At 38.6% G+C, this 26,768-nt stretch overlaps 1 protein-coding gene across 6 annotated transcripts in view; it reads left to right on the top strand.

The window, feature by feature from the left end:
* The window catches only part of CADPS2 (calcium dependent secretion activator 2), a gene marked incomplete at both ends in the record, with an annotated part of 322,949 nt that overhangs the window by 257,602 nt on the left and 38,579 nt on the right, over positions 1 to 26,768 (top strand). For 2 of the 6 annotated variants that reach the window (XM_082308680.1, XM_082308679.1), the window contains 6 exons: positions 420 to 576; positions 9,794 to 9,935; positions 10,065 to 10,184; positions 18,373 to 18,528; positions 22,071 to 22,218; positions 23,218 to 23,232. In XM_082308680.1, the coding sequence (XP_082164806.1) occupies positions 420 to 576; positions 9,794 to 9,935; positions 10,065 to 10,184; positions 18,373 to 18,528; positions 22,071 to 22,218; positions 23,218 to 23,232 (738 nt within the window). The remainder of the gene's footprint in view (positions 1 to 419; positions 577 to 9,793; positions 9,936 to 10,064; positions 10,185 to 18,372; positions 18,529 to 22,070; positions 22,219 to 23,217; positions 23,233 to 26,768) is intronic. The other 4 variants (XM_082308683.1, XM_082308682.1, XM_082308681.1 and 1 more) reach the window with 3 other exon arrangements.

The raw sequence follows: 26,768 nt of genomic DNA, 5'->3' as shown, positions 1-26,768 counted from the left end.
TGCGTGTGAAATGTATTCACAAGAATTTATTTGAAACATCTATTAATCTGATTACTTATAGCCTTAGAATTGAGTGAAATAAAAAAGAAGCATATACAGCAATTTTTCAAGGCTGAGGCCTTCATTCTCCTCTTTGCTTTCTGGCAAGAAGAGTTGCAGGGATTTGTACTCCTTTTTTGATGTCTTGTGTTACATTTTTGTTCTGATTATATCATCTTCCGTAGCATAATCTATTTGATTTCTTACATTTTTGATGCAAGGTTTTATAAAGTATTTTCACATTTTTCACTTGGCCTGTTCATCCCTCCCAAATGAGACAGGACATGAAGTGACATATCCAAATGTATTTTGCCATAGATACAACACATCTCTTTGCTTTATGACTCATGTCTAGTAATTGCATTTTGTCATGTTTGCAGGCATTCTCTTGGTGGCCAGAATTATTGGCTGAGCATGCAGAGAAGTTTTTGTCTCTTTATTCTGTTGACATGGATTCAGCACTTGAGGCACAGCCGCAGGACTCCTGGGAGAGCTTCCCACTTTTCCAGCTGCTGAATAACGCCCTCAGAAATGACAGTAAGATCATAAGTTTTTACTTATTGTGTGCATAAGATTTTTCAATGTGCCCACACCTTAGAAATGTATTTCTAATTAATATCATTCTCAAAATAAAAGGGGCAGTGTCCATGTTTATGATGTATATCCTGGTGCCCCATTTCTTGGAAGTTGAGCGGTTTCTCTCTATCCTTGCACCATTTCAGTCCTTATTCTGGCAATCCTTTAACCATTCAGTATCACAAATTGTTCAGGTTTAAATCAATGATGTACAAGCAGCATAATATGTATTTAATATTTCATGTTTCATCTATACTGCTTAAATAAAATTGTGGTTAATACTTCCTTCTAAGCCTTCCTGTAAACTACTTTCAGACTAGTTATGTCTATAAAGGTGTTGTAGGCTCAGCGTGAATGGGGTGAGATACACACAACAAATCAGTGTTATTTTCACTCGGTGTATTGTAACATTATTTGAGTTAGAGAACAAAATTTGAGATAGCTGTGTTATCTTGCTTTTATTCATCTTTGAAGAGCTAATTTTCTTTTTTTTTTTTTTAATAACAGTTAAGTGATCTCCTAAGCCAGTTTTGTGTGAAAGGGGTTTTAATAATGGAATTAAGGAAATAACAAAAAAAAATGAAGATGCTCTTTTAAAAACATTGAATTGCACCTTATTTTGCAGACAAGTAATTTCTCCTAACATTTTAAGGCATCATAAAGAAAAAAATACATTTGTGCTACATTTTCTGTGTTTACTCATATTCTGTTTTAAAAAAATTAGAAAATGACACACTGGGGGTTTTTTAAATTATGTTGGAGATACAAATGCTATTTTTATTCAATGATTCAAGTTATTCCAAAATTAGATTTTTTTTATTATAAATACAAGAAATCATTTTTAACTCTTCCTGAACAATTAATTTCATTTCTGTGGAAGTTCAATAGCTTTTAAGAATTTTAGCTCCGTGTATGGAAACTGCTTGACTGAAAGAATGGAAAATAGTATTCAAGAGCTTCTCTCCAAGGTTACACATATTGCAACCTATATTATTTATCATTGTATTATTCTTAACCTTAGCTGCCAAGTGTTTATTGAAATATATAGGTCATCTCAGTATAGTACTTGCTGGCCACAGCACTATATCTTGAAATGGAGCAACTAGCAAATGTACAATTCACTGTAACACGATGGATGATGAACTTCATGGAGGGAAAGGGGCAAATGGACAGGGCCACTAAACTAAAGCTGGATCTTAAACAGGATTGTTGAAAGTCACTGTTATTCCATCACTTTGTGGTCTAGGACAGAGTGAAAGAATATTAACATCCAGCCTTAGAGGTCTCTCTTCATTAATTATGTTTCAATACCCTGACATGTAGCAATACATGAAATGCCATATTCCTGATGATTTCTTTTTTCACGTTATCCTAGTGAAAGAAAATGTATCTGTCAGTGTTTCCCTTAGTTTAAGATATAGATTTAGATATAAGGAAGAAATTCTTCACTGTGAGGGTGGTGAGGCACTGGAACAGGTTGCCCAGAGAAGTTGTGGCTGCCCCCTGCCTGGAAGTGTTCGAGGCCAGGTTGGATGGGGCTTTGAGCAACCTGGTCTAGTGGAAGGTGTCCCTGCCCGTGGCAGGGGGGTTGGAACCAGATGATCTTTAAGGTCCCTTCCAACCCAAACCATTCTATGATTCCATCTTTCTATGATATTCATGAATGTTTCATCTGGATCCCTTGTTGGACAAACTGCAACTACAGAAACATATTAAAATTGCCATGCTGGTGGTCATTTAAGCTCAATTTAGCAGACTGCTCGGAAAGGTGTAGAAATTGTTTGATCTTGGGGCAGATCTCCTAAGAGTTAGACTCCTGTGAGGTGGGTTCCTCATTATTCAAAGTGGGTGTCTGCTCATCTAAAATCCAGATTAAAAATCCAAAGCCTATTATATTCAGGTGTCTTTCCTACCATCTTACACTTTCAGTTTAGCACGTCTCTAGTTGTGATGTTATGTGAACTTAAAATAATTATTTGGTTTGTGAAAGCTGTGGAGGTATTTTGCAGTAGTCTCACACAAAGAATTTGTGGCATCAGTTTTAACTACGTTCTTGTGTTGTTTGTGTTCCTTTGCACTTTGGTTCCAACCTGAGAGAAGTGATAGAAACAAATGAGGGTTGTCCTCACGTGCAAAGAGGTTGCTGGTAGGCTACTGATTATTCTTTCCTTAAAAGATGAAATGGATAATAATGCTAAATGGTTAAAACAGCCTTAGGAAAGACATTTTATGAAAACTTTCATGTCAAAGCAATTATTAGAAAGATTGTAAAACCTTAACTGAAGGATACGAAATGAGTACTGTATGAAATGTCACACCTGTATACCAATTTCAGTAATTCCCCAGTGGTAATAGATATAGTAAATGACAGTTTCTGGCAAGTGAAAGCCATCTGGAAAATTATACACTTTTTTTCGCAGAACGATTGGAAAGCAACCATGGAAATTAGTCACCTTTTAATCGGTGGGTATGTTAGCAAGTGGCAAGTGACCATTCTACCAAGAACTGATTCCCAAGTGGAACATACCTCAGTGCTTATTCTTTAATTAACAGCCTTTTCACCTTGCAAGTGCATTAAAGCCATTAGAAAGAGCTCCCCATGCTTATATAATCAATTTTACAGTCTTCCAAAATGAAATAAATAATTGTGGCTTTACCCTAAGTGAAAACCTTTTCCTGAAAACTATCACCTTCATAAAGATAGATTTAGAAAAAAAATCTAAAAAGGGAAAAACTGGAATGTGGTCTCATGAGGATAAAAAGGCTAGTGTTAATAATTAACAAGGAGAGTGAAGTGGAGTAAATTAGCCATAATAGAGCCCACAGTGACTGGCAAAGTCACCTCTCATTATCAAAAAACTCATTAGGAAATGAAGAGGTGGAAATCCCACTGGGTTATTCTCACTCTCCGGCTATATCAGAGATTACTTTTCAGATTTCTTTCAAATGAAGAACTGTTAGGTCACCATATTGCATATTAGGTTAATCTTCAGTGAAATTTGGAGGACTGACACCTGCGTGTTATTCTATCTCAAGAGCTTTAAATGAGCTGTAAATCTTCAATGCAGGAGTCGCTTTTCATGTAAACCTGACATGAGCGAACTCCTAACAATAAAGAAACAATCTAACATTTACAGCATTAAAGAAAACTTACATGTAAGACTATTTTTATAGCTATGTCACTAAAATATAATATTAAAAAGACTGAGATAATGAAAATGCATAGTCTTTGCTATTCAAATAATACCAAACGTGTTATTTTGCATAGTATACAAAACATTGTACAAGATTCAAGCCAAATACTTCAAAGCCAATATTCATTTAACAATGAAAAAAAAAAGGCATTTTGCAATACAACGTGTAACTTTTCGTGAAGTAAAAGGGGGGAGGAAGGTGGAGTCCTGACTGAAGCTTCACATTTCTTTTATGAAGGGCTCCATTTTGAGTCACTTTAAGCTTCTGCATTTTTTTCTGTCCTTATTCCACAACAATTAAGAGTCCATCAGTGAGTTCATCAGTGTTTGCTTTCCTGTTAAGTCTAACTGAAGAACTACTTAAAAAAATGGATGGAGGAGCGTGATCTTCCTATCCTATAAAATATTGCAGCTTTCTGACAAGAGCTAACAAATAACAAAAAGTGATTTAAAAAATGACGTTTACTGTGGAGATGAGTAAAAGTTTGTAGATGAATTTGTTGTGATTTTTCAAAATGTAAAGGTTTGAAAAAAATATGGTAGCTGCTTTTATAGTGTACCTTCTAATGATCTCCAAAGTTTCTATTGTTCATACACAATTACGCCTGACTGTGTAAAGCGTTGCGGATTTTACAGAGATAACAGTACCCAATATCTCTCTATGATAGCAAAACTGTTTTTTCCAGAATTGGGTGTTCGTAGAGGGAAGGACGACATGGTTGTCCCAGGATTGCATCTTATTTTCTGTAATGACCACGTTGCTTTTTGTCCACAGAGCCTATAAATTATGTTATGAAGGGGCCTGCTCTCGAAGGCAATTTACTTTATGTCGTTGTTTAATTATTCAGATTAATCAGGTATTTAGTGCCTTAAGACAGACATGTATTAATTCCCGTTTAAGACAGTGTCAGAGATATCTTTTAGTGGCATGTGCATAGTTACATGAAGTGCCCATATATTTGGCTTATTTCAGAGGCTTTTCAATTGTATATTCAATATTCTGCTCCTTTCCTTGCCAAGTTTTCTTCCCAAGTGTCATTTGCTGACACTATGTACTGTGCTGTTACTCAGCATAATTGCATTACTAAATTGGCATGAATCAGTCAAAACTAGGCGTATTATAAAATTAACTCATAATCTTCATTTTTTTCCATCAAGTATTACTCAGTGAAATGTCTGTGTACCTGCTCTAACTCAGCCATGTACACCTGTAGACAATCTGATGAAGCTGATTTAGAAAAACCAGCGTGTTGAGTGTTAGCCTCTTGAAAGCCATTGCCATTATCGTGGCTATTGATTTCAAACAGGAATTCTCTGATACGTTTTTTCCACTGTTGCTGTTGCTAGTAGTGGAGTTGCAGACGCCACCAAAGAGAGCATCACCTTCCTGCTTTGTTACAGCCTGTGTACCACTTTTGTACTAGAATTTATTTATAACGTCATAGCCCCCATCTTAAACTACAGGGTGGAGATAGAAAGCAATTTTGATTTAAGGTAATGAGGGCAAAGTTTATAGCCACACATAAAGATACCTTTCACCAAACCTTACACTTCTTATTCATTGTAGTGGGAATCTTCTCTTAGATCAGGGACTTAGGATTTTTGCTCCAGTTAGGAGCTGCTTTGAAATAATAACCTGCCTTCAGTTTAGAGCTACATGTTTTGGTTACTGATGCTGAGAGCTAACTCAAGCTGGATAAATTCTTACCAGAATATCCCAATAACCTTTTTGACTGAATGGGTGGTTTAGGCACAAGAAAATTGTGCATTAAGCTGTTTGTGTCACTCTGTCTTGTAAAGATGAAGTTTCATTGCAGTTTCATTGCCAAAGTTCTCACAGAAAGGGACATTTTTACTTCTTAAATAAATTTTCAGCTTGCTTCCATATAGTGCATCTCTAAAATTCACTTTTAAAGTATGTCTTGCATGTAAAAATAGACAACAATTTATATATAAGCTGAGACACTTGCCATTTTCACCACAATTTAAGTAACTGATTAATAAATGCTCTGTGGAGGCAGATTGTAATATAAACAGGAATTGAATGGAAATATAAGCTTTCTTTTTTGAGGTTATTGGATGATTTTCAACTGCTACGAATAGAATATGGAGCCCCAAGGAAATTTACTTCTTGAAATTTACTGGTTTTATTTTGGATTTTAAAATATGCCAGGAAATCCAAGTGGTGCCTTCCCGAGAATCCTATGGAGAGCAGGATAATTATAGACTGCCTGCCAAAGTGCTAATTTTGTCAGTGGAAAAGAGGCTCATATTAACCTGTGTCATTCTTCCTTTCCTTTGATTCTGCAGAAGCTCTTGAGGACAGCTTAACACACTGACGCCAGGATAACTCCTAAACTTTGCCTGTATAAGTATAAGCAAAGCAAGCCCCACAGCTTCTGATGTACACAGGCACAGTAGATTCTTTACCTACTATTAGAGGAGAAACCTCATCCCAGTGCTGCGTTATTAGACTGTACTTTTCATCTCTGGTCTTTTCTTGTCATGTTTTAATACGTCAGCTACCTAATATGTAAAAGTGGAATAACTTTCACCTTCAACTTCAGTATTTCAGGAATTTTTCATTTGGGGATCAGTTTCTGTTCTGCAATCCATTTTCCATTAATATTGTATATGCATTAGTTTGCCCTGGCATAGGCTTTCATTTTGTTGTTGTTTGTGTGAATATGAGATGGCTCGTATGAAGAGAGCGTGGGGTGTCTATATTGACAAGACAATGGAGAATTAAGCTACATAGCTTTGAAGACAAGTGGTAGTTGAGGGATTTGAAGTGTGGCATTTCCTCAAGGATCTCTTGTTTCCCATCTGCTTTGATGCACAGGTGGTACCTTTTGGCAAGATCAATTCTAATCACAGGGTAGAGTGCCATGAGTCTGCTGATGATACTCAGCTATATCACTTACCCCTGCGCTCTGAGTTCTTTCCCTGCCCTGCAGTAATCCTTGATGCAGATCTCCAGATGGGTAAATGAGAGCTGCCATGTCCTCAGCCCTGGGAAAACAGAGTGCTCCCCGAGTCATTGATCCAAGACAGCGCTCCCGTGTGTGTGCCCACATACAGAGGGATCTCTGTGGAGGTGCAATCAGATTAAAAGTCTTGGCATCATTTTGGAAAGTTTCACTTCCTTGCAAAGACTGCTGTCAGGATGGTAGGAAAATGATTCAGCTTTTTAAGTTGAACAATTTCTATTGCCTGTGACTTCTTTAGATTTCATTCTGACTTTGGAATAACAAGAGTCACCCTCCTGCCCATGAGGCTTTATTACTGTAATTCCCAGAGTAGGGCTTGTAGCAGAGCATTTCTGCGGCGTGCTAAGGAAAGAGTAAACTACAAGCTCATCCCTTCAAGTAACTGTGATTGCCTGATTAATGCTAGTCCTGCACTGCTTCACTATAAAGCAGCAAAATTGATTTGACACAGTTGTATTCTTGTTGTTGTTTTTAAGCTCAAAGTTGCCTTAAAAAATCAGCCTAATATGTAGCTTGATGCCAGCCACCTTTTGTTTCTCAAAGGCAATGTTCATCAGCTGTTTACTGTGAAACACACGGCGTGTGGGCAAGCTTCCACACCTTTGTGTTAATATCCACATCCTTCTCAGTTGTTGTTACTGCTGATCACAGATGCTGCAGTTTTAAGATATATAAATATAAGGGAAAATTACACTGTTTTGAGTGCCTGATATATGAATAATTATGCCAGAACTAGCTAGTTAGCAGGTAGCTCTATGAGCAGTGTAAATAATGGAGCATGTTTGTAATAGACTCATAGGTGCTCTCAAGGGTGGATTCTCAAGTGTTTAATAAGAGATGAGCCTATGCCGCTGCCTTTTTCTCAGTGGAAACCCTAATAATCTCTGCCTGCTACCTTAGCTGCCTGTTTTCATGAAATTTCAGATATCTGATATCTCCACCCCTGTGTGTTATTATGGTTGAAGTTAGCTAAAAGTTTCAAAATTCTTAGCAAGAGAGAGGCAGGTGAACAAAAGCAGAGAAAGCTGATTGCATTAGTATTGTCTCCTTAGGTAAAAGTGCTTGATACATAATTTCCCATTACTCTGCAAGGATGTTTTCAAGAAAATAGTTCTTGCTTTCAGATCATTGTATTCAAGAAAAAAAAATAATATTAGTGTCCAGACATTCAGCAACAAAGGCACTTCCTTGCAATACAAGTAGCAATAGGGAACTGAAACTTGATGACACATTTTCCCCATAGTCGCCGTCTCTCCCAGGTTCAGTTTGTGGTGAACATCATTCAAGAATGGAAGAGAAGGGAGTTTCTGGAAGTACAGAAAGTATTTTTATATATTATACATGGAGTTGTACCAGTAGTGGAACAAGAGGGACTGTGATGTTATGAGATGGTTTCCAGGGTTTTGAGCCCCATGATCCAGCCTTTTCTTCTTAGGAAGCCTCCTCAAAATGCGGTTGTGGTACCCATCCAAATCAAATGAGAAGCCTGGATGCAGGAACAGGTGGGAGGAAAAACGCACAAGAGAATTTAAAACAACAGAATATAGGTGGGAGAAAAGGAGGGTTACCAAAATCATGAAAACTTCTCTCTATGGCTCAGCTTGCCTGTATGATTTCCATGTACACATGGGAATATTCTTATAGGTCCTAATAATAGTGCTAGATTAATGGGTGAAGACAGTCACATTCAAAACATGAAACTGATATACTCCCTTGGTGGGACATGACATTAGTGTGCCAAGAGCTAGGATTTGCTAAGAGAACATTTCAGGGAGTACAGGGACAAGCAGTGGTGGTGGCAAACTAATTTTCAGGTTTTAAGCATCTTCAGTTTGCATTGTGTATACAGTTTTTCATGCAGTAAATCCCATCTATGAAGCAGATAATTTTTTACTGCTTATAGCTGCTCTACTTTTGTTGAGTAATATGCTTCATGATTATAGTATGCTCACCAGTCAACTCCATTTCTTTCGAAAAGCAAGAGAACACCTCTAGGTGTGTTACATGTTGTCAGCTTTACTAAGCGCTTTAGGCAATTAGTTTTCAGGACTTCCTTTAAATAATTATAAAACTACAATGGCTGTAAAGTTGGAGATAAGCACACCAGAGAATCAGCAAACTTCCAGAAGGGAAGTGTAGAGTTAGCATCCTTTAAAATTCTGCGAGACAGTTGAGAGGGCAGAGGAGAGGCAAGTGTGGCTGCTGGGGCTGAGTTTCACATGAACACAGACTGGCTGGGAGGTGCTTTTGTTCGAGGGGGTCTTAATAAGGTTTGTGCACATGTCAGGATGGGAAAAGCCAGGATTCTGGTGGTGAGCTCTGGCCTTTGAGATTTTTATGTATGGACATGCATAGGCATACCAAGACATGTTTTCTGTTTGAGAGCTCATTGAATGTCCTGTGTAGCTATAGGCAGTGATTCAGGACTTTGCCAGCTTCTGAGGACACAGAGCAGATGGGTAAACTGTTCTTATTCCCCCAAACGCGCATGTCACATAGTGCCTTTCTCCTTTAAGCAATCTGGAGGAAACGCTGTATACCTTTGCACATAGCCTAGTGAGGCTGGAATGCTTTACTGTAACCTTTGCTCTTCTTAGCATAAGGAGAATAAAAATAATTGAATGACATTTAAATAGTGTTTGTTTGGTTTGGTTTTTTTGTTCTGTCTTGGTGTCTTAAGTATTGAACAAAATTGCTAAGGCTTAGATTCAGCAAAGTATGTTATTAATTTTAAGAAGATGCAAAAGTGTTCTGGTTCAACAAAGAACTTCAATATGTGCCTAGTTTTCATAACAGCGACGGTTTAAAATGTACTGCAGTGTCCTCATGGAGCACTTCATTTATCTTTTATGAACTGTATTTCCCACACAAGCTGGATCTTGTTTTTAAAATGCTTTTGTGTACTAAAATGTTGTAAGAGATACTTCTTCCTATAGCAAAATGAAGTAGGGAAAGGCCTGACATTTTTTATTTGTGTTTTGTTTGTTTTTAAAGCATTTTTGTGCAATGGAAAGTTTCACAAGCACTTGCAAGAAATTTTTGTTCCCATGGTTGTCCGCTACATCGATCTCATGGAATCATCAATTGCCCAGTCCATTCACAGAGGTCTTGAACAAGAGTCATGGCAACCTGTCAAGTAAGTGCTTTCTACAAGATCTGAACAAAGCACCTGCCTATAGCTTTCTGTCTAATCAGGTGTTCTCCCCCGTTGTCCTCTAAATATTCTATTTTTTATTGTATTCCTACATTGTTTATTTCTTCACAGGAGCATCACCAACAGTCTTCCTAATGTAGCTCTTCCAAAAGTTCCAAGTTTGCCTCTTAATCTTCCACAAATACCTAGCTTTACTACACCAACCTGGATGACTTCTTTGTATGACTCCACGTGTGTATTCTTCAATAACCTTCTGACTGTATGTCAGCTCTGCATGGCCTTGCTACTGTTCTGTGCAGCTGTATTTGGATTGCATGGTGTTTATGATCTCTTAGTTGGAAATTATTGTTTCTTGGGAGTGAGCCAAGCATGGACTGTTAGTGAGTTGCGCTTTCTAGTGCATTAAAACGTAGCAGTCTTAAACCTGATAACTTACAAAATCAACTTGGCAAAGGTCTGTCATAGTATGAATGGTGTTTAATACTCTAAACAACCTAACGATTCTTCTGAATTAACAAGCAGTGAGGAACTTTTTGCATAATTTATTTTAGATCGTGGTTTTATAAAGTGAGGCAGCCCATCATATTTTTGCATGGGTTTGATTAACTCATTGTATATAGATATTGGTTCTGAAAATCATTGATTGCAAATACTGTCATTAGATTAAATATCCACATTAGAGGGAAATAGTAAAAAGTTACTAAGTACCCAGAATAGAAGTACATCCATTTCTTTGACTATGTGAAAAAATATATATTTCTTTTTTGTTTCTTCCCAACACTTCAGTGCTGTTTTCTTAAAACAAAAAAAGAAAAATAGAGCATATGTGCTCTGTTCTGTGGGCATATTCCCATAGTTGCAGGCCAGATTTCTCTGTGAGGACACATTCATATACATTAGAGAAAGGCTCAAGAAGAACCTTATTTTAGCTGAAGTTGTATTAGGAAAGGATGAATGTGAAAGCTTCAGAAAACATACAGACGCAAAGCTTGGTAATGTGACTTCAAGCCAAGTATTGCCTTCTCAAATTTTATGACAGAGTTAAACACCCCTAACAAGCACTCAGATCCATTACTGCAAGAGTTGATAGTTTGTGCTCTGCCAGACTTCTGGCACTTGTCTGTTGAGTATTATGATTGTTGTTCTGCTGCTAATTCCCCTAAAAGTTGACAAAATTCCTCTTAATCCTTGGCTTTGGTACCTTTTGTGTTTACTATAATAATGCTAGGTTTAGCCTGATGTGCTTATGCAAGTCATTTCAGCTTTGAATACAAACTAATTGGTCTTCTACTCAATTACTTTCTGTTATTCCCATCCTTTCCAAGGTTACTTTTTTTTGAAGAGTAGCTTTCAGAGTTAAGAGTTGTTATAATCTTAGATGTGGTCTTCTTGCAGTCTGTATTCTAGCAGCCCCATCCAGTAAAAATAACTTGTACGTATTAAAATTCATGTATTTTGAATATTGGATTTATAATTAATGTCTAATAAATATGGATTCAGGTTGGAGGATTATAGTGGTAGATCTTTCCTAAATGAAGGTTTTGGTGTAGCAATAAATTCCTAGACTGTATTGTCAAAAAATGTGTGAGTATAGTGAAATTCAGCCATCAGCTCATCCCTCTTGCACATCTTCTAATATTAAGGTTCCTGGTGTGTACGGCAAGGTATGCATAACATCCTAAACTAATCAGTGAGGTTTTCAAAGCGTTCGGTGAACACTGAGGTTGACGTGTGCTGTAAGCACTTGCCAGCAGTAGCTGTCGCTCTGCTGCTTCTCAAGAGAAACGGGGATGAGCAGTGTCCCCGCTGTGGTGTGGCCTCTGTAAGGCCATCGTCCCCTTTCAGCTACCCCACACAGCGTTCAAGAAGAGGTCTGCCAAGCTGCTGGCTCCGTTGTAGGCACCTCTTCATGTTCTTTTACCCCAAATGTAGAGCTTTGAAGTTGTATTTTATGAAATGTGTATAAAATAGCCTTCAAGATAGCAGGTAGTATTGTTACCTTTGAAATATTGTGGAATTCAGGTAGTATTTTAAGAATCAGCCTACCTATGTCCTACTGAAGAGCCAAGTAACTTCTCAGAATAGCCATGTATTGCATTTGGATCAAAAAATAAAAATGAAGGCACTGCAAGCCAGTTATTCCTCCTCCCAAGCTAATGAGTTTCCTCTTTCTTGCTGGTTACGGTGTCTCAGCTTCCGGCGGCAGAAGTGGTTTACTTTCACTGTTACATGAAAGAAAGAAGGAGGGATTTATTGCCCCCGCTGCTCCTATCCCATCCTTTTCAGGAAGGAGAAAGCTTCCTCTTTCTAGTTAAATTCTCCAGGGGGGAGTAACCAAATACCTAGGCTCCAATACCTGTTACGCAAAACCTAGTGTTTCCTGTCGGTTTTCCCTTTCGATGTGATGAACACCCACCTTCAATGCACTAGAGGGGCATATTGTATTGTACATAGAGTCAGTGGAGGCACCTAAATTCAGGAGCCCAGCCCCTGCTTTGTCAGACATTGCAGGTGACTCTTCCTCCCCACTGACTCCCCAAGTCTTTCTCTCCCAGTCCACTCTGTTCCCTCCTCCCAGCCACACAGCTGAGGCTTTGGCAAGAAGATGACTACGTGTGTCTCTAAGTTTTACTGGACTTCTCTCTTTCTCTTTGAAAGCGATGATTCTGGCCATTTAATCATGATCAATTTGAATTACACAATGAAGAATCTACAGGCAAAAAAAATGAGAGAAAATAGTCTGTGAGCTGAGTTATAGTTAAATGTTTACTGAGAATGCCAAGTCCTGTGTTTATTTTGGCTGCAATAGGAAGATTTCCTATTCTCCAGACTTTAGTAATGTTCATGTTCATGCTGTTACGTTCACGTTTAAGTCCATTCATATTCAACAGAGCTGTTACGTGCCTTCCTAATTACTTTTGCTGAAGAGAAAGAAGCATTCACAGTTAGGCATTTCTTTGTATGCTTTATTGATGAAAACAGATTTTCCTCTCCTTCACTTAAAAGGTGCTGCAATTCTTTTGAACATTACTAGAGAAGATTGTTTATATTTTTTAATTAACTGGTGCAATTTTTTTTTCCTTGATCACATGTTTTGGAGTATTAAATGTATGCTGCTTATAACAGCACTTAGGATGATTATTACCTCATTTCAGTTGTTTTGGCTTAACCTTTTATTATTGGGCATTGGAAAGGGAGATATGAAAAGGGGAAAGTGTTATGAGTAGTAGTCTATTTTTCTTGATTGGTCTCAGGGGAGGACAACTCAGAGGACACCTTGGCTAGACATGCAGAGCACTGTGAATTACTGTTCCATTTGGCTGAAGACAACATCCTGAAAGAGAAAAAAAGTCTGAATATTCTGTAAAAGCTTCTTATCAGCCAGAATGAGGGGTTTTTTTCATTACTTATTCATTAATTCAAATGTACCACTTTAAATTGCATTTTTGTTCCATTTCATATTTTAAATTTAATTTCTATGCCTCTTCTGGACCTGACTTTTTAAGTTAGATTTGTGGGTGATTTTAATTGTTTATGGTTTCTTTTATATATTATTATTGTCAGTGCAGACGCGAGAGAGATTCACTGAGCAAAAACATTGTAGGTACAGACCTGGGCTTGTCTGTTGCTATCTAGTGCCAGTCTAGAACATCAGGTTCAGCAGAACTAAAGGCTGGCGAAACATGGAATAAGATACGTGCTTGCAGGAGGATGCTCCTGTCTTGTCTTCCAGCCGGAACAGGCAACATGAAAGGACATGTGTCAGCTGTATTCTTCCTGCTGTGTGCTCAGCCGTCATGAGTCACAAGAGGGACTGGCTGGAGCAGTCGCAGTGCTCTGATTGTGATACGAAGGGATCTGGTCTGAACGTGTCTGAGCTCCTGTGCTGGACCTGCTGGAGCAGTCGCAGTGCTCTGATTGTGATACGAAGGGATCTGGTCTGAACGTGTCTGAGCTCCTGTGCTGGACCTCTCTGTGTGTTCGTGCGTGCTGCATAAGTCAGGAGGCCACCTCTCAGTGCTGTTTTGAGGGATCGCATCTGTAGTGGCCCATATGTTCCTGCTGTAGTTCTTGCCTGCAGTAAAGTGGAAGGAGGCCATGGTTTGTGTTTTTAAGGGTGGGTATTTAAAAGTATAGCCATAGGACTGATGGAATAGTGAAATTTAGCTGACCTAGTTTCTGTAGAATAAGGAGTTTTGAATATAGCTAGTTCCTATTGAGTGTTCTGGAAGACAAATGTATATTGTGGGCCAAATACCTTTTCTTCCAAAAATACTAACATGAAAGAAGAATCAAGAAACATGTTTTGGTTGCTTGATCCTCAGGTTGCCTCACTCTTGAACTAAGTAGGAGGAACCGTGAGGTAACTCTGTCCCTAGTATCTTTGAGGGACTGTACACATGCAGTTACTTGCTGTGCCAAAGTTCTGCTCCATCCTTCCCCCTCATCTGCTCATGGAAAATAGAGAAATGGGGCAAGCGCTGTTGACTCCGTAACTACTGAAAATCCTTTTCTGTTGAAGAAATTCTCAGTTCACTTTCTGCGCCCTGAATATACGTCTCGAGGCAGCATAAAGGAAGTAGAGCTGGAGCTTGCAAGCTGGGGGCTCGCAAAGGACATGGAGCTAGTGCCCTGTTTTGTAAACAGTCCCCACAAAACACTAATGGGTAGTAACTCAGTAATAACCGTAAAAAAAAGGTAATTGCAGTAATTTATAAAATCACCATCATTGCCCTTGGTAAATTCTACAAGAACAGAAGCCAGCCGATTTTAAATCTTGCAGTTGATTGAGAATGTCCTTAGATATTTAATATTTCTGCTATATTTTCGTATCCCAAGCTACCCTATGGAGTTTGGCATCTAGGCAAGAAATGACATATTCTGTGTCTACTCTGGAGTCGTGTGTGTGCTGATCTTGCAGCCAGTGTGCTTTATTAGTGGACTGTTTGACTAATTGCTACTACTTAGGTAGCTGGCAAGCCTAGTAGGAAGCTGCCTCTCTCAGCTGTCAGTGGATAAGTGAATTGCTTAGGAGACTCTATATGGCTCCTAAGTTTAATATTCTGCAGGGTCTTGAAGAAACATTATATCTTGGACCTTTTTTTGCTGTGTTCAGTATGATGCAAGGCATAAAGCCATGAAATAATTTAGGTTAAAATGGACCCCTGGAGATAGCTGGTCCAGTCTCCCAGTCAAAGAGTGACCAAATACAAAGTTAAATTGCCGTTAAAAAAAAAAAATAGGATGGGCATATTTGCCTCTTTTAATCATTGGAAACATTCTCTTACTGCCATGACGTGATTAAAAAGAGTGGACAATTAGATAGTACCTTTTGCACAAAGAACTAGTGCTGAAAGCTTAAGTTTTGACCAGTAAAACAGTGGAGTTTGTGCTTAATTTTAAAAATAGAGATAACTATATTGAATACAGTTTTTTAAAAAAGACTACCAGTTCAGTTTCCTGATAGAGGAATGTTATTCTATTCATTAGATTGAAGTAGCTTTACCATACGTGTTCAAATAAAAACTGTTCAGTGGCCAAGAACGTGTCCTGTCCCTGCACAAAAAAACGGTTCTGCAATTATGGATGTAGATTCAAATGCTTTGGTGGTTTGATTCAAATGCAGGAATTCCTCCTGCTGCCCGGAGGAGGTAAAAACTGAGTTTGGCTCTTCTTCATGTTACACTTCATGGAGTATTAAACCCTGAAGTGACATAACCAGCTCCTAGTAAGGAAAGCATATCTATACAGTGTACAACCACTTCAGAGTATTGAGGTACGTGCTGACAATTAATACAATTTCTAATACTTTTACTGAATAAAACAAATAAAACAAGTGTCTGGTACAAATAGCAGTAACAAGTTGATTGAAATCACAGTTTTCTGCGGCATTTAACAAACAAATTAGATGTTTGTGTCTGGATGTGTGAACTAGGAAAAAATAGTTGCTGTTGTAGAACTTCATTTTCCTAACCCATGTTACTAGTGATTACACTAATGTTAGTCGAATTCAAATGTCATTGAACAATGCTGAATAAAAAATGGAAGAATGAGACCTCAAAAGTATATGAAAAGAGAATGAATGAATTAGTGTTTCTCACAGAATGAATTAGTGTTTCATGAACCCGTGTCTATTATTACATTTATTATAATTGTGAAACTTTATTTGGTAGTATAATGAAACCAAATTAAGTGGCTGCCAGGGAGTGAACATGCATAAGAATATATTGATGTTATTGAGAGCACATTAGTCCTCCTGAGTCCTAAAGAATTTCATTTGGAACTCCATTAGGCAAAAAAGAAAAAAACTATGGAGGAATAAAATATGATTAAATTGTATGATCTGATGATGAAAAATGGTAGTTCTGTTTCTTGAGAAAGTATGTTTTGTTTTCTAGAAAATATGTGTTCTCATCAACTGTAATATATATACTGAGTTTGTCCCCGTTTCTGTCCCTACATAATTTGTCGTCTTCTTTTACCCCAGTTGTCTCAAAAATCGACTAAGTCACTTTTGAATCAGGTATTGTGTATAACGTAGCATCTACAACTTCACTCACTGCCAGTGTACACAGGAGATGTAATGAAATCTTCAGTATTTGGTTATCATATAACTTAAGAAACAGTCCAACAGAAGTATAAACTTTATAAGGAGTGTTGGTGGTTTGTTTTTCTATTTCTTAATGAAACTTAGTGGTGTATAAAAGTGCTCCGTATTCCGGTCCAACCTTAACAGGTAACGTCCCTGTGCAAGTTGTAATCTTAGCAGTCCCATGGGCCGCCTTCCTGTTTCTGCTGTTTTCTTTCAGGAGCACAATACAATGTAAAATTAACTATTACTATTTAAAATAAGTGGGGAAAATATGCATGATATCAAAAAGGCCTGTCTGAAACTGTGGGATATCCTCCCATGCATAGTGAAAACGTCAAAACGTGTGCCCTTTAAAACCAAAGCCAAAGTCCGGGCTGGTCACTCAGAGCCAGCCTTTTCCTTAGGCAGGCACCACTGCTCCCAGCTTGTCAGCCACTGCTCAGCCCTTGCCGGCTGCACCCTTCGCCTGGGCCGGCAGCCCCTTTGGCACAGAGACCGCATTGCAGAAGACAGCGATGGCTCTGAAGTCATGGTAGCATTAAGGCAGCGGGGCAAGGGGGCAGCTGGGTGGGTCTGGAAGATGGCGGGGTGCTGTGAGACCGAAGCAGTGCTCCCGCTGCGTCCATGCTGCCTCTTCAGAGCCCTGAACATGTGCTGTGCTTTGCTTCAGTTCACCACCCACTGTCTCGGCTAACCTGGTGTGCAGCCACCGGTGGTGGTGCTGCTGCTGCCTGAGGGGTGCATTAGGTGGCCAGATATTAGAGGTTCTTTCTATTTTTTTTGTTTGTTTTTTAGTCTGACCCTGCTCTGTTCTGAGCACACTCAGCACTCACTGACTCCTTCCATGAGAGCTGGGATCCCTTAACACTTTGATAATTGTGTTCTTTTGTCATGAGGCAGAAGAAAGAAAATGGCAGTAGTGACATATTTAAACTTTTTGGATCTGAACTGGGACTGTCAGGCTGAGTTTTGGTTGCTTGTGTCACTAACATCCTGGAATGCCATGTTGCATAGTATAACCATCATTAAACAATAACCCAGGCATTGCAATACAGCGCATCATGAAAATGTAATTAATCCATGATGACAGTGGAAGTATAACTGTAGTTACTGCTAAGATTAACCCTAAATTGTTGTATCTTATTACAAGCAAATGTCTTTTAAATTCAGCAATCGGTTCGGGGTGGAAGAAGAACTTTAAAACTACGAGGACAATCTGAGATGACATAGAGCCATATAATCCCCTGTTTTGTTTGTGCATAAATTTCTTTAAATAGCGTTCGATCTCTTTTTTCCGCTGGGATCTGATGTTATTCCCTCAGTTAGAATTAATGAGCATTTATCAAAGGACTATTTGTCTGAGTATCTCTCTTAACAATATTACTACTAGCATCCTCATTTCTTTGGTAGGCTTATCTGCCAGAGTTATAAAGGCAAGAAAACATGTGCAAAGTCTTCACTGTTTTGAAAAGGTCCTTACTAATTAATAATTCCTGTACCCTTTATTTTTCCTGTCTTGATCTGAAATTTGAGCTACTTCATTTTCCGTGTTCCACACCATCCCATCTGCCTCCCTAGCCTGTCATATTTCTCAGCTAACAGATGAGAAAACTTTACTTTTTTCACCCTAATGGGAATTATTTTAAATTTTACATGACCATTTTCATATTCTTGGAATAAGAGCAGCTGTGCTATGAGATACAGTGAAGTGAAGGAGGTGTGATAAAGAAATCTTATTACCTTAGATAATTCTGTGGCAACTGGGATAGATATTGATACATTTATCTTCTGTTTCTTGGGGACTTTGTGTTGTTTTGTTTCTTATAGCAATGGCTCAGCTACATCGGAAGATCTTTTCTGGAAACTGGATGCTCTGCAGATGTTTGTTTTTGATCTTCACTGGCCAGAACCAGAATTTGCCCACCATTTAGAGCAGAGACTTAAACTCATGGCCACTGACATGATAGAAGCCTGCGTTAAAAGGTACAGTTGAAATGATCAATTAAAAATTGGGAGAGATTTGAAAATTAACATAGGAACAGCCATAGTGGCTCACAGAGGTACATCGGTACCAAAATCCTGTTACAGTAATCAGGGCAACTGTAAAGAGATCATGACTTGTGTGTATTTCCCAGCATCAGGCAATCAGCAATTTGGCAACATCTAGGAAATACCAAGGAGAATTTCTACATATGTTGTGAATAGACCCTTGGAAGTGAATGAACCAAATCTCTTTCCTATTCCATGTCTGTGGCAAATACTAACAAATCTCAGAATTCTGCTGGAAGAAATCCTTTTTCTTTTTGTACATTTCCCTTCTCCATTACTGTATTATTCTTCATGTTCAGTTAGTAATATTACTTAATTTGTCATTATTTTAGAGTACTGTCTCTAAGAAATACATTAAAAACTAAAGAGTACACAGCATTTCTGCATTTATACAACAAGCAAAAGAAGGCTTTCTGTAAGTCATCCAACTGAAACTAAGTTTTACATTGCTAAGCTTCTGGAAATTATAGAAAGCATAGTGTTGTTTTTTTCTTGAGCTGTATCTTATAATTATGGGTATAGTCTTTTAAATTAAGCATAGGTGATCTAAAAAGATCTCTGCCATAGTTTTCAGTACATGTCATGGAGTTTAGAAGAAATATCTGTATGTCTAGAACATTTACAGGGATTTCCTGTTAGGTGCTTCAGAAGCCATGATCCCACATACAGAGAAAGCTTAGTCTGGACACAAAAATACTGATTTTTTTTTTTTTTAAATAAATAGAAGAATGGGGAAAAAATAAAGAAAGTTTGTAGACAATTTAATAGCGTCAATCAGAAAATATACTACATTGATAAGAAAGGCTAAAGCAACAGAGAACCTTTAACATCCAGTAAGGTTGAATCTGATGACATGTTTGCAGATGACAGCAAGTTGGGCAGGAGTGTTGATCTGCTGGAGGGTAGGAAGGCCCTACAGAGGGACCTGGACAGGCTGGATCGATGGGCCGGGGCCAACTGCATGAGGTTCAACAAGGCCAAGTGCCGGGTCCTGCACTTGGGTCACAACAACCCCATGCAACGCTACAGGCTTGGGGAGAGTGGCTGGAGAGCTGCCTGGCAGAAAAGGACCTGGGGGTGTTGGTTGACAGCCGGCTGAACATGAGCCAGCAGTGTGCCCAGGTGGCCAAGAGGGCCAGTGGCATCCTGGCTTGTGTCAGGAATAGTGTGGCCAGCAGGACCAGGCAGGTGATAGTGCCCCTGTACTCGGCACTGGTGAGGCTGCACCTCGAGTACTGGGTTCAGTTTTGGGCCCCTCACTCCAAGAAGGACATGGAGGTGCTGGAGCGTGTCCAGAGAAGGGCAATGAAGATGGTGAAAGGTCTAGAGCACAAGTCTTATGAGGAGCGGCTGAGGGAGCTGGGGTTGTTTAGCCTGGAGAAGAGGAGGCTGAGGGGAGACCTTATTGCTCTGTACAACTACCTGAAAGGAGGTTGTAGAGACATGGGGGTTGGTCTCTTCTCCCAAGTAGCAAGGGATAGGACAAGAGGAAACGGCCTCAAGCTGCGCCAGGGGAAGTTTAGGTTGGATATTAGAAAAAACTTCTTCACTGAAAGGGTAGTCAGGCACTGGAACAGGCTGCCCAGGGAAGTGGTTGAGTCCCCGTCCCTGGAGGTATTTAAAAGATGGGTAGATGTGGTGCTTGAGGACATGGTTTAGTGGTGGACTTGGCAGTGCTGGGTTAATGGTTGGACTCTGTGATCTTAAGGGTCTTTTCCAACCTTAACGATTCTATGATTCTATTCTAACATAGTATTTTATTATTTTCTGTTAAACATAGTAGGAACGAGAACCTCAGGCTTAGTATATGGGCTCATTGCTAGAGCTACAGTAATGAAATCATGGTAAAAAAGACAGAAGCATTTCACAAACATTTCTATTTGATTTTGGAAGGGGGATGATATAGTGAATGGAATAAAAGTTTAAGCTCTGTAGCAAAGGAAGATATGAGAGAGCATCTACTCAAATGGAAATCATGTAAGCTTATATCCATCTGTTGTAAAGAATTTGGCGTAGAAGCTCAGTCAGCTACAAATATCTAACAAATCTTAGAAAAATGGTGAAATCTCAAAGAACGGGAAGACTATCAGTGCAATCTTACTTAAAAACCATAAAAGGAGTAGCATTGAGATGCAGTAATATATTGATTATATTAACTTCGAGCCTAGAAAAAAAATCTTTACACTGGGACTCCTGTCAACAGGACTAAAATACAAAGATGTATATAATTAGTACTAGTTAAAATAATTTTTGAAACATTAATCTTTTCAAATTAATCTTTTGTCTTTTTTAAAGATTATTACAGATTAATGTGGGAAAAGCAATTGTGTTAATATAAATACTTGGATTTCTCCTAGGCAATAAATCTAATGCCACATATTGTCATTATCTAAAACTTTGCACTATACAGATTTGACTGTGTGGATTTTAAAGGCACACACAAAATACGTTAAAAATGTCTCATTGCCAGGATCACAACCAGAAGCTGAGAACAGAATTATTAACACAGCGGCATTACAAAAAGAATTCCTTATGGATTGTTTTTTGGTCTGTGATACCAATGCTGACATCTTTGCTGCTTGCTTTTGTACAGAATAAGAAGATTCTGGTGGCAATAAATGAAGGTTTAATTAATATTAGAGAATGATCCTGGCATCAATACATAAAATATGTCAGTATTTTAGAGTTAATACATTAACGTACTAGTGTTAATACACTAAGTATGTTTTAGTGTGGCCAAAGATACCGTACGTCAGGTAACAAAGAAAGTAAATTATATCCATAGGATGGATTGTATTAGACAGTAGCAACTCAGAAAAGAATGATGGAACTATTCTATTATAACTCTTATTGTAATACTAATATGATCTATAAGAATTTTTAAAATGGAAATAGGATGCTTCTGTTCCTGTCTTGTTAAAATCTTGTGTCAGTTTCTGGTACCCACATTTAAAAATAAGGGTGGAAATAAAACATTACTTTTATATTTATGTATGCTGAACTATTATAATTTGTTTCAGTGACATTGCTCCTGATTTGCACCAGTGTGGGAAAAAGTAGGGGTTTTTGTGTTATGTATCAAAGCCAGAAGAGGATTTTTTGAATTATATTTCTTAGAAGCAAGTATTTGGTATGATAAACTGCATTTTAGCATAGAAGCACTGGAAAATGTGGGGTATTTTCATTGCTTTAAATTGTTCTTAGTCATCATACAAGGAAGCATATTGTTATCTAGTAGGCAAGAAGATAATACTTCTATTATTCAACTGAATTAGCTGAAGCAGTGCAGAACCTTGAGATTACCATCCATGCAGTTGTTTATTGAACAGGTGGATATTCTGCACTTAATGTATTTATAAGATGTTCTCACGTACACATACATTGTTAAGCTAACATGTTTAGTAAGGTTTATACATTTGTACACTGGTTGTGCAGAATTATCAGACTCATATTATGAATTGTGTTTTAATAAACAGAACAAGAATTGCATTTGAACTCAAGCTGCAAAAGACAAACAAATCAACAGACTTGCGTATCCCTCCTTCTCTGTGTACAATGTTTAATGTCTTGGTTGATGCCAAAAAACAGACTGCTAAACTCTGCATACTGGATGGGGGACAAGAGGTAAGTGGAATTTTGTATGTTTAATTCCTATGTTCAGTTAATCTGAAACATCTCACACTGCAGACAGTCCTTAGTAGATTCATTTCAAACTAGCTAAAATGTGTCACGTAGCTCTGTGTGTACAGGAGCATGCATAGACTGCTCCCTAGAAGCATCATGCAAGACACAACCCCTCATCTTCCACCAGAGAAGACATAGAGTGCTTCTGTAATTTATTTGCTTTGACCTGTGAGTCTGTTGAACGTTCAGAGGATTTCTTGACTCACAGCCCCTCCGGGAATTTCTCTTGGGTTGCAGCGGAGAAACAGCCCACTTCAGGACTCTTTTGTAATAGTAAAATAAAGCCAACACATTGTCCTTTGCAGCCAAGTTTTAAACGAGTAAGGTTTATTTTTAAATGGCTCATATACCCAGTATTCATGCCTGTATACATGCTGAAAATAGAGGAAAGAAATAATCAGGTAATTTAATGGGATTTTTTATTTGGTATCCAAGGACAGGGACCGTTTTGGCAGTAGTCTGCTGCCAGGACTGTAGATACTCCACAATGGAGCACTGATGTGCTTTTGAAGGATATTTAGACTTCACTGACTACTGTCCTTCCCACGCTGTCACTCTTGGCAGGAATAATCTGTGAAGTGACAAGAGAATACTATGTAGACTGGTGAGATTACCAGCATAAAATTAAAACTGTTCTTGCTGTGCTAATGCATTAGCAGTGTAATTTTCTTTGATTTGGTTTTGGAGAGAGGTTAAAAACATTTATCAGAATTTGGCAGCACAAAAGTATGTCTGCTTTGGGCAGTTTCACATTTACATTATTTGGTCATATTGTTTCTGTTGATTTTTGCACTTTTCATTTTATTGACTCATCTTTTTAAGTTGGCGTATTCGATGTAATTGTCTTTTTTTTTTTCCCAATTCAATGAGACATTCATCATTTTCCTGTTCTACCCTGTCATCTTTATTTTTCCTTTTGGTTTTCATGACATGAACCAGTATGCTAGTCAATGGGTAAGTGTTTTTTCATTGCTTTTTAACCTACATTTTTTCTTTGGTTATTAACAGCCACTTTTTATTTTAAATGGTAATACTGCTTTTCTTGTTAATTTGTTAGTCTAGCCCTTGGAATTCCTTTACAGCCTGACCTTGCTACAGACTCATCATCAGCTTCTCAGTTCTTCTTTCCTTGTTCATCCTCTTAAGGTGGTTCCAGATGACTTCTTCACTCTTCTGATTTTCAGAGCCAGTGTCCCGTCTTACCGGGTCACAAAGTTTTGGACTCTTTCAGCTCTCAGTGAAGCAAAAGAACAGGAAACAACTTGTTTCAGGCTCATCAGAAGTAAACCACAACTAGCAACTCTTTGTCTTAGGCTGGTGCTGCCATTTCATCTTTTACTTGCTGTCCAAGCAGTAACCTGCAAATACACACGTGCACACCCTTCTCTGGGGACAGACAATACCAGTACCTCCATGAAGACCTGCAGACAGATGGTATGACCTCATTCTCCACAGTCACACCATTCCTCTCACTTGCTCTGGACAATGCCTCCTGCATTGTCAGCCGGTCCCCTCAGTTCAGCATTTGCAGTTACCTTTTGGACTGCAGACCCTCACCAGATTATCTTCTGAAATCTTCCCATTCTCCAGATTTTCAAGACCCATCATATACTCTTCACAACGCCAAAACAGAAATACGGCCCTTGTTCCCTAAGAGGTCTGACCATGACCCCAAATGCTTCCAGTGCTTCTTTTCAGTGCAAGAGTTTGACAGTTTAGCATACCTGTGATGAAATACATACTTCTGTCAAAGTCCCCAAATTAATCTTCATGCCAGTTCATCTAATAAACCAAAGGAATCCCAGATTCTTCACATATCAGAATTATCAGATAACGTGGAAACTTCCTTCTTTCTCATAAACTTTGGATTATTGTCGATCAGTTTCTTCCATTCCCAAGGCTTTTTTGGAAGATGAAGAAAAAAATGGGTTTTCAGCTGCTTGTAGCTGATATCATAGTTGTTTGAAACGCTTCAAGATTTGTTGGGTGAGATACTTCTGGAATCTGCCCATCTGTCAAAGCAGGCAGGAGAGCATCTCATAACATCTCTGACTCCTCTATAGAAGCTCTGGCATTTCCAATTACTCCTACTTAGTCATTTGGTCTTGAAACTTTTTCCATATTACCTTTCTTTCCCTTGTCCTCTTTCATCTTCGTTTTGGTCTCAAACATGGTCCTTTATTCCAATCAAGAAAAGCATTCCATAAGGCCTGACTTAAAGTTTTTTAAAAATGCTGTTCGTTCACCTGAAACTCAACACTGAATATCTATCTGACAGTTTCTAGAACTTATTCTGCAAGTGATGGAAAGTGTTACTTAATTAGATGGTTAGACTCAAACATTTCCTTGAATACATGATGCTCTTTTCATTCCCGATGTGGAGCTATAAGCAGTTGTATATCTTGTTCAAGTAGAGTCAGATGCGGAAGTTTTCACCCTGTGTTGGCAGGTAGGAGGGAATTCTTGCTTAACATGTAATTAGGACATTCTGGTCATGGTTAGCAATCAGCACCTTGAGTTTAGAGTTTAAATTTGATTGAGTCCCCTGGTTTTCCTACGTTACTTCATGCGCTGCTCACTATTCTCCTAAATGTCTTCCAGTTAAGTCCACTCTCATAAAGAGTTGCTAAGTCAGCCATTCAGGAGGGCTCCGCTCCTTGCCTTCTGGATATCATCTTAAAGCCTAAGAGAAGCACAGCATAATGTGGCTATATGGATGATCATTATGTTGTGTTTAAAGAGAGCTCAGCTGGCTGGATGCCTTCTGCATCGGTTGGCAGTTGCCTTAGGAGAGTTTGAGAACCAGATCCAGGGGAGAATCACCTTATCTCAGACTATCTGTTGGTGCCTGCAGCCTGCTTCCTGGACAACCAGAATCGCAATTCATGGAAGACAGCAAGACAGCTAAGTAACATATCGGTGGCTGCTATTTCTCAAAACAGTTGCCTGCCTGGCTTCTGAGTTTCAGTGAATGTAATCTTGGGTAGTTGTATGGTGAGCAGTATCCCACTTCCTTCTTTCCTGAACCAGAAGCCAAGAGGTGCTACTACTTTACAGTCCATGGATCCCAAGTCAAACGAATAGCAGCAGTAAGGTAAACGTTACACAACATTCAATCCAGAGATTTTTTTGGCCTTTGTTATTTGTGATAAATAGTTTAAAACCTATTAACTTATAACTTTATGATCTAGATGCTGCAGTACTCTGGCAACATTCACCTTTTTGAGTATGATAGATAAAAATCACAGTGGAAATATTGCTGGAGGCAAGAATCAAATAGAAAATATTTCTGGGGCCACTTAGGTTGACAAATTGTTAGATCCAAGCAGGACCTTAGATCTGAGCCACAGCTTATTTGTTGTTTTGTGTAACTGGGTAGCATGAACAGAGTAAATGCCATTGGTCTATACCATTGAGTGCTTCATAGTGGAACATGTACAGAAGGTATTTTAGTTGTTTCAGAATTCCAGCCTCCAAGCACCGTATCATACTTAAAAAAGAAGAGAGACGCACTTTTCAATTTGGGAAAAAATGAGTGATGTGCCATTTCAGTGGAATGTGCCACATACAGTGCTATGTGTATCTGTAGAAAAATTTAGGGAAAAGTGGGCTTTAATTTGATGAACTTTGTTTCTGAAGCTATTTTGGTTCATACAATTCAAGGAAGAGACTCATTCAGCTGCATAAGTAGTAGAAGATTATAACCTATTTGATAGTAAGAGTGCAGAGACAATTTAATATGTATGTAATATTGTAATGTTACATGATGGCAGGAGCAGTTTCCGTTCAGATGATCATATGCAATTTATTTTCACAACCATCCAACCTTAAAACAATCAAAGGAAAGCTAGCTTGAAAATGTTTTAAACAAAACCAAAATACCCAAGTAGTTAAAAAAAGCCACCTCCGATATTGGGTCACGGTGAGGTAGAATAGAAAAGAAAATGGAATATGTTGTAGAATTGAGCAAGTTACAGTTCTCAGGTCATCACCGCAGGATTTAGGAACAAACTCTGTTCCCCAAAAGCCCAAGTGTCAAAAGGCACTAAAATACTTCAACTCCTTCCAAATGCTAATAGAGCAGAGGGCCACATTTGGAAGACCAGCCAGATTGTCCTCAAAAGACAGTCCTGTTTGGTTACATCTCCTGACGCACTTTGCTACTAAGCATAGTTTTCTCCCACGTAGCTCCTACAGCTGCAGCTGTATTTCATATTTTACTGGGAGTTACTCTAGGGCAGCTGGAAAGGCAGAGCCCGCTTCAGGGGCTTTGGGATGATGCTGAAAGACTCCACAATGCGTATTCAAAAAATTTAGCTGTGGGAGCTGGCTTGTCTAGATTCAGACTTCATGTGGACTGTGATCACATCAGCCAGCAGAGGAATGTAAGGGCACAACTAGCCATAAACGTGTTTGGAAAAGGAGTGAGGATTTGTCTGCTCTCACCGAACAAGCTTGGCAGAAGCAGAAAACCTGGATTCCTACAAGTG

This window comes from Platalea leucorodia (assembly GCF_965183815.1).
Source record: "Platalea leucorodia genome assembly, chromosome: 4".
Taxonomy (NCBI): Eukaryota; Metazoa; Chordata; class Aves; order Pelecaniformes; family Threskiornithidae; genus Platalea; species Platalea leucorodia.
The sequence above is the reverse complement of the archived record's forward strand: the minus strand, read 5'-3'. Positions and strand labels throughout refer to the sequence as shown.